At 55.7% G+C, this 12,070-nt stretch overlaps 3 protein-coding genes across 3 annotated transcripts; 2 read left to right on the top strand and 1 right to left on the bottom strand.

The window, feature by feature from the left end:
• Positions 1-1,840: 1,840 nt before the first annotated feature.
• PHYSODRAFT_485405 (hypothetical protein) lies at positions 1,841-4,519 on the top strand (the record flags this gene model as incomplete). The annotated part of the gene is made up of 2 exons (XM_009520807.1): positions 1,841-2,251; positions 2,303-4,519. 2 exons carry the CDS (start codon positions 1,841-1,843, stop codon positions 4,517-4,519), a joined length of 2,628 nt encoding a protein of 875 aa, XP_009519102.1.
• A 2,338-nt stretch (positions 4,520-6,857) lies between these two features.
• On the top strand, positions 6,858-7,163 carry PHYSODRAFT_261495 (hypothetical protein; the record flags this gene model as incomplete). The annotated part of the gene is made up of 1 exon (XM_009520806.1): positions 6,858-7,163. A coding segment is annotated over one exon (306 nt), but the record flags the coding sequence as incomplete, so codon positions are not given.
• A 552-nt stretch (positions 7,164-7,715) lies between these two features.
• Positions 7,716-11,676, bottom strand: PHYSODRAFT_344539 (hypothetical protein; the record flags this gene model as incomplete). The annotated part of the gene is made up of 6 exons (XM_009520805.1): positions 7,716-9,275; positions 9,371-9,592; positions 10,093-10,387; positions 10,465-10,669; positions 10,751-10,857; positions 11,624-11,676. The coding sequence occupies 6 exons, from the start codon at positions 11,674-11,676 to the stop codon at positions 7,917-7,919; spliced, it is 2,241 nt and encodes a 746-aa protein (XP_009519100.1). The 3' UTR covers positions 7,716-7,916.
• Positions 11,677-12,070: the final 394 nt, after the last annotated feature.

Below are 12,070 nucleotides of genomic sequence, written 5' to 3'. Positions count from 1 at the left end.
CGACGAAGTGGCTACCGAGTCGGGTTTATTTCCTGGTATTGGGGTGTTGAATCCTGCTGACAAAATCGATGGGGGCGACGCCAGTCAAATACTGCAAGTAAATGATAACCAGCTACCGTTTATTTCGGCTACGCGGCCACGATCTTCTCTTACAGAAAGACAAACAGCAGAGCCCGCACAATTGAATCCATTTATTGATGGCGATAAAGATGACCAGCGCAGTGATGATGAAACCATGGAGGCTTTTCAATCGAGTCTGTACAGACAACGCCAAGCACGTCATAACGAGCTACAGCTTTTAGGGAGGAGTGATGGAACACCAACCACGAACGAAACGGACGGAAAGCGGGGAGTAGACGACCTACTTCCTCTGAGTGTTGCAGTCGATACGACCATATTTATTGCGTACACACGCCAAGCGTTTACGTCACTTTTGCTTCTCGCTCAACAAGAAACAGAACGAGGGGTGGTGTACGCGATGGTCCGACGATTAATGTCAACCAACGAGTCTTCCTTGAAATTCTACCGCGTATTGAGGATGGCGATTGGGCTGGACACGATGGAAGCAGCGTTTGAACTTGGCGTTGTTTCTGATACATTTCACTCGGAGCAGTCATTACAACTGCAGAAAGCCTTAAGCGCACTGTTGGAATACGAGACTCAATGTACTAGGGACTCCACAGCACAGCAATCCGAGCGCAATCCTTTGTTCGAGTCTCTCTCTCAAGAAATGTTGAGCCTGTGCGACCGAGGGCTGAATTTGGTCAGAGGCAAGGCGTCCAGTAAAGCTGCGACGGATCCGGTAGCAATGTCGGCGGCGGCCGCATGGTTTGCGTGGGTATCAGGGATCGTTCTGAGCTTTGTCGAGGCTCAAGCATCAGCAACCACGCCATCGTCGGATGCGACGACGGAGAAAAGGGAGTTTGAGCTTGTTGCATCCGCTGTTTGCAACACAACATTCGTTGAGAGTTTGGTTTCGATCACTTCAAGTTCATCCAGTACATCGAAGCCATGGAAATACGTCGCCTTCAGATTGATATCCCGTATTGTGTCAGTGACGCATACCTGTGAAGGAGAGAAGTCGCAGTTGTTTTCCTCTACTCAGCTCGCAAACCTGACGGAATTATTTACGCTACGGCGACGGCGTGAAATGCACGACAGAATTTTCTTCTCGGATGTAACGAACTGCTTATTCACGCTTCTCGTCCGCTCGACTCCCCCGTGTAGCCCCGCGTCTAGCTCCGACAAACTGGGCCTATCTGATAAATCAAGCGTGAATCTGACGGTGAACAATTATTCCTCAACGCATGTCACGATATCGTGGGAACATGTTTCTCCATCGTTATTGCTGGCTGCGAATTCAGACGACATTGCTGGCAGCTCAAACACAGAGGCAGGAGCTGAAAGTAGCTCGGACATTATGTTCCTGGAAGTCAACCGCTGTGGCCCACTACCAACTCACTCTGAGACCAACTCATCCAAAGCGTTGCCCTCGAAAGGCACGTATACCATCCGTAATTTACTACCCGATACGACGTACCGTATTCGAGTGGGGCCCTCGCAATCTATGGATGAAGCAGCTAATACGGCTATAATGGACGGGGCTGAGCTGATCGTACAGACGCATCCGGCGCCGGTATTCGATCTGGACAACGAGACTATGGGGAAAAACTTGGTGGTTTTCAATCGAAACCTGACGGCCAAGAACACCGTCAACAAGAAGTGGCACTCAGTGCGTGCATCGATTGCGTTTGACGAGGGTGTTCATCAGTGGCAGGTGAGGCTCGACACTTGCGTCTCAAAGAACATCTTCATCGGGGTGTGCACGGCTGAAGCCAGTATGGAGAACTACATCGGCAGCGATGCGTACGGCTACGGCTTTCTGGCCAACAAGGCCGTCTGGCACAACAAGGCGAAGCTGCATTCGTACGGTGAGATCTTCAAACAGGGTGACATCATTCAGGTCACTTTAGACTGCAACGCCAGAACGCTCGCTTTCAGTCGCAACGGCGAATACCTGGGCATCGCAGCGTCCAATATGCGCGCAGGGATCGGTCGGTCTGGGGCCAACGGCGGGGATTCAAACTGCAAGTGGTATCCAGCCTTTTCGATGTACAACATGGACGACAAAGTCACGTTGATTCCACCACCCGCTGTGTCGGTTTTCAACGGCAAGGACGGTCGGCCACAGAACGCATCGACCTTTGAGCTTATTGATGCGATGCAGGATGTGTTGGCGTATCAAAGTCACGTAACAAGTATGAAATCTGGTAGAGACTTGGCAACTTCCAAACTTTTTGAGAGCGCGTATGAAGCGTTTGAAGATTGGAGGCGCGGACGAAAAATATTCCGCGAGATCTCGCTTGGACAAATAATTGCGATCGACAAAAGTAAGGCTGCCACCGAGAAGTACGGATTGGCAGCAGGGGACTCTGTATTTACCTCGAAAGGCCAGTGTACCGTTCTCGGTGAGTATCGCCATGAATTGTGGTACGAAGTGGACGAAGCAGGCAGCTCGTCTCTCTTTGGATCGACTACAGCTCAGCTCGCTTCTTGGAGCTTAGGCGCTTGTCGGGAGATGTTGGCGTCACCGGATGAATATCCAGTCCACCACCACCATAAGTACAAGCTGGAGCTGGAGAGCAAGACTGGGGACGAAGCACAGACTGTGGGTTCTGCTATGGAGCAGCAAGACTGGGCTACCAAAACTAGCGAAGAGGAGGCAATTCCTTACCAAGAATTCGTCGAGGCCCAAGAGCGGTGGGGTGATAGCGGCGTCAGTGCTGCTGAGCTCGATGCTAAGCTCATTGCTGAACTTGATGCTATAGCGTCACAACAAGCTTCCAGCAGTTCATGGGCTTTGTCGTTTGCCGACGTCTCGACAGCTCTGCTCTTGGAGAGGATTTATGAAGTTCACGGCATTTCAGCAGAGCGAGGATCGAGCCAAACAATCGCTCGGATTGGCTTGCTGCTCTACGTGAATCGGTGCCTCTATAATGTATCTCGGCTCGCTGTATCAAGAAATATTTATGCAACATCTATTGGAAGGCCTGGGAGCTCCGATGCATTATCAAGTGAGCAGAACACCAGCAAGTCGCTACCTGCTATGCTCACTACGGAATGCAACCTGGTGTCACCCGTTGCAGCCCTGCTGAACTCGCCGCTTTGGAGACTTAGTGACTCGTCTGATTTCAACTTTATCTCTGCATTGGCTGCGACACTGCTATTTGCCTCACAAAAGGAGAGACTTATCGGTGAAGAGCTCCGAGCAACAAGGACAACCAGTCGTTCATCTGAGAATCTACAAGAATCAAGACATAACGAAGAGGGTGGAGTGGATAATGATCTTCCGGTAGTCAAGATAAATTATTTGCTCCTCCCGCCAACTCCGTTCTGGGAGTGTAGCTCTAGCTCTAGACGTACCAGCCTTCGACTACCACCCTCCACTGAGACGTCGGTATTCGTGCAGTTAGCGACACAGTTGGCTGCTCAAGATGCTCGCCAGTGGAGACGCGAGTCCTCGCAACCATTTGAAGCGATCCCTATCTCGCAGACGTTCCAGATTCGGATCGATAAATCTTCCGCCGATCCGAGCAAGGAGACGACAAGTCAGCAGCAGCCAGACGACGATGAAGATGACGATCAGCTCCAGCAGCCGTCATCAAAGCAGACTGCGAAGTACTTGCAGCTTTTCGAGAATGTTATGCGAGAAGTTCAATCGCCGAGTTTCCCGCTATTTGCACCGGTTGAGTCGCCTCGAACGACTAGTCGAGCGTTGCAGGACAAGCTCGGCTCAACTCTTCAGCTTGACATCAACGTGGATCTCTTCTCGCCCTCCGCATTGGCTCAATCTCGAGTGCGGATCCCTCAACTGCTACTCTGGTACTTTGGCGTTGGTCAATGCCTCGGAATTGCATGGCGGAGTAAGGTCCTCTTACCGCTGCAGTTCCTCTCGAGTGCGTTTTGGAACGAGCTAGCTGCCCCCATCGATCGAGTTGCTCAAGTTAACGGAGACAGTGATGATCGGTCTGCTGCTCGTACGGCAGCTATCCGTGCGGTCCGCGACGGGCTCTTCTCCATCGTCCCAAGTCGATGTGTTACGCTGATGAGCGGCAACAATCCGAGCCTAAGAGAACGTCTATCGGATGTGGATGTCAACTACGTCGTCAGACTAGAACGCCATGCTACCTACTCCGGGCCGCGCCAAGATCGCCACGACATGTTCTGGAAGGTCGTGAGCGCCTTCACATCGCTCGAGCGGCGGATGCTGGAGCAGTTCATCAATCCAGACCGACGAACCGATATGAAGCAGCTCGAGTCAGGGACCGAGACACCGTCGAAATTTGTTCTGGAAATCGCGGACGCTTTGGCCGACGGTCGAGACCACCCCGACTCGTGCTACCCCGTTGTCGTACAGATTGGCCCGCACTCGAGTCGACTTCATCTGCCGGCCTACTCGTCGGCTCAGACGCTGCGTCACAAGCTTATGCTCGCCATGACGAACATCCCATTCATGTAGACTCCCATACCGAAATACAACAGACTGACTGAACCACCCACATCTTTCTTCTCCGGGTGAGACTTCAGACAGTCTTGCAGATGCAACGCCTCCATCGTACGTAGCCGCTCTGGGGGCTGGACGGTAATCTACAGGCAGCTGAGCCAAACGTACAGCATTAGGTATAAGAAATTGATCTCGCTGTAGCGAAGACGGACTACCTACGAGATGTTGACTAGTTGACTAGGAATGCTGGGCGACGAAGGGGTATGCTCTCGGTTGATTCTTGCCATGAGCTTGCTCTCTTTCATCGCTCACTCACAATGACAAAGCCTCTTGATTACCAAACGTAGTTCGGGTGGTAATATGCCTATAGCTCTCTCTCCTTCGAGTCGTGGCCTGCATCACGACGCGATACAGTCAAGGCAGCGGCACTGGCACTGACCGGCACCCACGTGACTCGCGATCGGCAACTCCGTGTCATTTTTGCTAAAGAGAAACCATACTTTTAAAAAAAGCACTTCAACTTGGAGCCGAATTGCCCCCCTTCAACTGGTATTTCGAGAGAGCACACCATCTTGTGACTCAAGGTAAAGACACTTGCACGCGAAAGCAAACGGCATTTTGCCGCATGGTAGCCCCAGGACAAATGGGCCCCTTGCGCCCGTGCTGACCAACTTCGAGCAGCTGTAGGTGGAAGATGGAGCTACGAGTTGGGCTGGCGGGGCACAACAAGCTCCCTTGTTGCTGCTACCAACTGATAGCTGATGTCCAGCCTAAGCGAGACCGCTTGGGGACGTTGGGGCAGATGATTCGGAGGTGTCTCCGATGACTCGAGCTGCAACGCTGTACTACAGCCGAAGCGTATCTAGTGTGGCCGCTTGCGTTGCATTCTTCATGAAGCACCTCGGACTCCCGCTTCAGTCACTTGTGTTTTTCCAGTCTCCATAGCGTGAAGATCAAGCACTGTGCCCTCTGCTTGGCGCCGTGCCACCCAGGTCAAGACCACCAGCAACCACGCCAATTGCTCGTCCATGGTGTGCAGGCAAATGTCATCGCATCCGCTGACTGAGCCATCGGAACGTACGCCGCTGGTGTTCAACGCACCCGCGTCCATCTCGGGTGGTAACAGCGGTGGTCTCACTCCACTGTGCTCGCCGCTGCGTCCAGCTTCAGCCTGGCAGTTCTGGCGCACCACGTCGCCGCCCCACCGCTTCTACCTGCTCGTCCTCATGAGCTGCATCCCGTTCGGCGGCCACTTCGTCAAGGTTAGTAGCCAATAGCCCGAGCCTTGACCACGTCTGGATTGTATCGGATATCGGCTGATGTGATATGGTCTTGTTGCTACGATACCACTGAACAGAACGGCATGTCGTCGCTAGCCCCTCTGATGCTTGAAGACGAGACCTTCCCGATCTCCAACACCATGTACGGCGCGCTGCTGTCGGCCGTGTCGGTGCCCAGCATGTTTCTGCCGCTGCTGGGCGGGCGCCTCATGGACAAGAGCGGCCACCGCAGCATCCGCTTCTTCCTGGTGTGGATCTGCGTGGGGCAGGCCATCTTCGCGCTGGGCATGCAGCTCAAGATGTACTGGCTGGCGCTGTTCGGGCGCGTGTTCTTCGGCGTGGGCGAGGGCAGCGTGGTGGTGGGCGCGCGCGTGTTCATCGCGTCGTGGTTCCGCAACAAGGAGCTGACGTTCGCCATGGGCGTGAGCGTGGCCATCACGAACGTGTCCAAGATGCTGGCCAAGGCGACGGTGGCCCCCATCGCGCTGTACTTCGGCGGGTACGTGCAGGCGCTGTGGTACGGCGTGCTGGTGTGCGTGCTGTCGGCGTTCGTGGGCATGCTGGTGTGCCACTACACGCTGAACCTGAAGCGCATCGTCAAGAGCCGCGTGATCAGCGAGGAAGCGCTGGACCCGAGCCTGCACTGGCTCAAGGACTACGCGGACAAGAAGCGGCAGAAGCACCGCTGGCGCAAGTCGCACGCGCACGCCAAGCAGATTTCGTGCGAGAACGTGCAGAGCTTCTCGCGCATGTTCTGGGTCATCGCGCTGCTGCACGTCAACTTCATCAACGTCTTCCACCTGTTCCAGAACGTGAGCGCGAGCTACCTGTTCCAGCGGTACGACTACTCGATCGTCAAGGCGGGTGTGGTGAGCAGCGTCTCGCACTTGTTCGTGGTGTTCGCGCCGTTCATCGGCCTTGCCATTGACCAGTTCGGCGGGCGTATCCTGCTCATTATCTTGGCTGCTGTCCTGTCGGTGCTGGCGTACGTGTTCATGATCTTCACGGAGATCAACCCACTGGTGTCGATGCTTCTGATCTCAGTATGTCTGTCGTTCACGCCGACGGTGCTGATGGCTGCGATCCCCAACTCGGTGAGTCGCAAGAGCTTCGGCACGGCGTTCGGTATCGTCGAGATCACGGACGCTATTGGCGCCACATTTGGCAACCTGTTGGTGGGGTACTTGCGCGACGAGACCGGCAGCTACCGAGCGAGTATGTTGATGCTGCTGGGCATGGCGGTGCTGGTGCTCGCCCTGTACGTGGTCTTTGAAGACACTCGCAGCGGCCGAGTCCTCAGTGCACCAAGCGAACGCTCACAGGCGCTGTCGGATGAAGACGCGCTTGATAAGCTGGAGGCAAGCTACGGTGCGACCTGGGTGACTGCTCCCGCCACTTCAAAGCTCGATCACGACAGCGGGAGATGCTCAACCAGCTATACCAAGTTGATGGTCGGCTGGCCGGACGACCCGGTCGAGAGCAAAGCCCCTGGACCGCGCTGGGGGACTGGAAGAACATTCCAGTAGACAAACTGGGGCTCAGCCCAGTACGACAGACAGAGAGATCAATCTGTACTTTGTACTTCCACGGTAGTTCGAAAGCAGAACACCGGGAGTATACTAATGAAGACTTGCGTTTTACTTGAAAGGGGTATGGGAGTGTGAGTTTTGCTAAGTATTATTATTTGAATGCGATGTTCATCATGGCGAGCAGAAGCTTGTGAAGCAGCGTCTGCGGCGACGAGTAGGCCGGCAGATAGAGTCCACTCGAGTGTTCTAAAACAGGGTAAGATCGACCGTCGGCCAAAACGTCCGCGATTTCCAAAACAAAGACTTGGTCCCTGATCGCATTTTCGTCAGCATGCAGAGTTTGAGCACGGAGTATGAATGACTAGCGCCTACCGTCTGCTTGCTATTGACAAGCATCCTTTTCAAGAGGCAGTGCATATATTCCTTTTGGTTTAGATGGTGTTCTACCGAACTAAATACATTTTACAGCAATGAGTGGTGCTCTTTCGAGCACCAATGGGCGCGAGTCGATTGATTCCGTGATGATGCAGCCGTGCGCAATGGCTCCATCCACTGGTCCAAGCTCTAAGACCAGAGACTGATCTAGACGAACATACACCGCATCTAAGTCGAACGTCGCTCTCCAACAGGGGACGTCTCTCCGTTGGCACTGTACCGAGCCTCCAGCACCGCCGGGTTGTTCATCGGGTCTTCGTCGTCAACGGAAAGCGCGCGAGACCTTTTGCTCGGGGCACTCAGAACCCAACCATTCCGGCTGTCTTCATAGATCAGTAACACAGCCAGCAGCAGCACCAGCACCGCCATGCCCAGCAGCATCAACATACTCGCTCGGTAGCTGCCGGTCTCGTCGCGCAAGTACCCCACCAACAGGTTGCCAAATGTGGCGCCGATAGCGTCCGTGATCTCGACGATACCGAACGCCGTGCCGAAGCTCTTGCGACTCACCGAGTTGGGGATCGCAGCCATCAGCACCGTCGGCGTGAACGACAGACATACTGAGATCAGAAGCATCGACACCAGTGGGTTGATCTCCGTGAAGATCATGAACACGTACGCCAGCACCGACAGGACAGCAGCCAAGATAATGAGCAGGATACGCCCGCCGAACTGGTCAATGGCAAGGCCGATGAACGGCGCGAACACCACGAACAAGTGCGAGACGCTGCTCACCACACCCGCCTTGACGATCGAGTAGTCGTACCGCTGGAACAGGTAGCTCGCGCTCACGTTCTGGAACAGGTGGAAGACGTTGATGAAGTTGACGTGCAGCAGCGCGATGACCCAGAACATGCGCGAGAAGCTCTGCACGTTCTCGCACGAAATCTGCTTGGCGTGCGCGTGCGACTTGCGCCAGCGGTGCTTCTGCCGCTTCTTGTCCGCGTAGTCCTTGAGCCAGTGCAGGCTCGGGTCCAGCTCTTCCTCGCTGATCACGCGGCTCTTGACGATGCGCTTCAGGTTCAGCGTGTAGTGGCACACCAGCATGCCCACGAACGCCGACAGCACGCACACCAGCACGCCGTACCACAGCGCCTGCACGTACCCGCCGAAGTACAGCGCGATGGGGGCCACCGTCGCCTTGGCCAGCATCTTGGACACGTTCGTGATGGCCACGCTCACGCCCATGGCGAACGTCAGCTCCTTGTTGCGGAACCACGACGCGATGAACACGCGCGCGCCCACCACCACGCTGCCCTCGCCCACGCCGAAGAACACGCGCCCGAACAGCGCCAGCCAGTACATCTTGAGCTGCATGCCCAGCGCGAAGATGGCCTGCCCCACGCAGATCCACACCAGGAAGAAGCGGATGCTGCGGTGGCCGCTCTTGTCCATGAGGCGCCCGCCCAGCAGCGGCAGAAACATGCTGGGCACCGACACGGCCGACAGCAGCGCGCCGTACATGGTGTTGGAGATCGGGAAGGTCTCGTCTTCAAGCATCAGAGGGGCTAGCGACGACATGCCGTTCTGTTCAGTGGTATCGTAGCAACAAGACCATATCACATCAGCCGATATCCGATACAATCCAGACGTGGTCAAGGCTCGGGCTATTGGCTACTAACCTTGACGAAGTGGCCGCCGAACGGGATGCAGCTCATGAGGACGAGCAGGTAGAAGCGGTGGGGCGGCGACGTGGTGCGCCAGAACTGCCAGGACGAGGCGGGGCGCAGCGGCGAGCGCGGCAGAGTGAGGCCGCCGCCGTCCCCGTCTGAGAAGGAGCCGGGCGCGTCGAACACCAGCGGCGTCTCCTCGGTCGGCCCGGCCAGCACCTGCGACGACTTTTGCTTGGGCGCCATGGAGTCGACTAAAGTGACTTGCGGTGGTCCTCTAAGTATATCGGCGCAGCACGCTGCTATGTGGTGCGGAGGCCGCAAAAGCGCAAGTGACCAGGTGGGAGAGACCTCGGCGCTTAAGTTGCGCAATGACCGGCCAAGCGTGACGTGGGCGGGACCCTGCTGCTTGCGAAATGAAGAGGGCGGTCCGCAGACGCAATCGACCTCCCTGCACGCAAGTCCGGCACTGGGGGCTCGCTTGACCGTTAGCGCGCGCTATATCTTGTGCGGCGGCGGCTCCGCGGAGCGCCGGCGACTGGCCGCCGCCACGCGCGGGGCTGGGGCGAGCGAGGACCAGGAGTTGCCCTGGGATCGGCCAAGGCTCGACAATCGGCTTAGACAGGCATATACCATTATGAAGGTCAGTCTAAAACATTTTTGTACCAGAAAGTCAAATGTTGACCTATAGATTTAGAGAGGCGGGAATAAGTTGCTGGGATCGCTTTCGCGACGCTTCGCGAGTCGCTGGAGGCACGCGTCTCGCGACCAATCAGACGCGGCGGATTGAGCTTGCGCCACCGGACAACTGGTGGCGCGTGGTACGCAGCCTCGCTAATTCCGATTTCCGAACCCCGACAGAGCTGCACGCCCAGAGCGGCCTTTGAAGCGCTGCTGTAAGGCACGCGGCCAGCACGCTCGCCTTCGCCAGCGGCACCGCGTTGCGGTCCGCGCAGACTAATGCTGCAAATCGCGCTTGCAAGACGACGAGATAACGAGTCGAAGCCAAACAGGTGCGGGCCCAGCTGGCTGGCAAAATTGCAGCGAGCCAAAGTGCTTCAACTCCAGTGGCCGCGGTATCTTCTCTCTCCACGAGCTCCGCTCACTGGCTGCCGGCTCTCGGTGGCGCCGCGTCTGGGTCATCGACATGCGCCACCGGGCGCGTGCCGGCGGCCAGTGAGTGGCGCTGGCCAGGAAGGCAGCCCGGTCCTTGCCAAAGTGACTCGACTCGGCCGATCCGAGCCATTGGTTGGGCGTCGCGGGACCCGGCGGGATCTGGAACCTGAATCTGGTGGTCGTACGCCGCAGCAGCTGGGTGACCACGAGCGGGGGACAGCTTCAACCAGCCTCGCAGTTGTGGTGCAAATCGCCTACCTCTAGCGTGTTGCCGACGGCGAAGAGGGCGCGTGTCGGGGATCAAATCACGCGGCGTTATACCCACGGTCTGGCTGTCGGTGTGCAGGAAAGCCTGCTCCCAGCCTCTTTGCACCTGCAAGTTTCTGTTGGGTGTGCAAAGTGATGTCGTCGAGCAGTTATGTAGCCAAAAAGGCAAGTTGAAGTGCTTACCCAATCAGGTTAGCCGAATCAAGCCGAAAACTTCAACGTTGGATCGGGCGAGGCGAGGCCTTGTTTGCCGCCGAGTGCGTAAATCTCAGAGACGTTGAGGCGGTCAGCTAGTAGGCTCTGTGCGTTTTAGCAGTCTGGTACGCCTAGCGAGGTCTAGTCTCAGTTCAGGATCTCAGTTCACGTATCAGGTGGGGGGTCAATCAAAGGGATACATGACATGAAACCGTCTCATCTCTTGTCGGCGGTGTTAATCCGTGGGGATTTTAAAAGGGGTCTAAGTTATGTAGTGATGCGCTACTCGTTCCCAGACGCGGAAACGATTAATACAGTAAGGCCTAGAAGTTGTAGGCCGGCTAGTGACTGTGTGTTTACTTGTAGACTGCAAGTTCAAAGGATGATGCGAGCCACCAAGCTCCAAGTAGGTGTAATAATACCGATGACAGCTAATCCAACCAATCGCCAGAATCACTTCAACAATAATACCTCTATTGGCCTCAATTGCCTTACTGTCCAACCCGCACACGACAGCAAGACCGTCCATTCAGTATATAGAGTGTCGATTCCAGCTCTCCACCTACCCCGATGCCGTGGCCCGCACGACGTACAGCCCATCGGCGGCGTTGTTTACACAGGGAGTCCTATCTTCCATGAAGGCATCGGGCGTCCGGAATTCTGTTGACGTTGACGTGAACATCGTACCCCAAGATCTGCATCAGTACCAGATTCTGGAACAACCCGACGACGATGAACATGAGCTGGATACAAGGAGTGCACGAACGGCCAGTATTTATTGTAAGAGCTACTGTGGTGGGGATATCCCCACGCGGGCTGCGCTTGCGCGACCTTGGGGTTGCTGTCTGAACCGCAATCAAAGCAACTTAGAATTTCAACGCCACCGTGTATGACTTCCGCATCGTGGAAGCCAAAGCCCAGATGCCAAGCTCATCCAACTGGCCGACAAGTGATAGTCAGGCCAGCCATGCCGGCCAGGATGTCCGCAGTGACAGAGGGCCTTGTTGTCGCATTAGAGCTCCGTGTTAACATCACCGCGGCACTGCTGAAGTTTGCAGTTGCCAGTGCATCAAAAAGGTAGTCGCCAATGATCGACAGCGAAAAGCACAGATAGTTGCCTGGGTAACAAAAGGA

The sequence above is a fragment of the Phytophthora sojae genome (genome assembly GCF_000149755.1).
Source record: "Phytophthora sojae unplaced genomic scaffold PHYSOscaffold_2, whole genome shotgun sequence".
NCBI classification, from domain to species: Eukaryota; Oomycota; class Peronosporomycetes; order Peronosporales; family Peronosporaceae; genus Phytophthora; species Phytophthora sojae.
The sequence above is the reverse complement of the archived record's forward strand: the minus strand, read 5'-3'. Positions and strand labels throughout refer to the sequence as shown.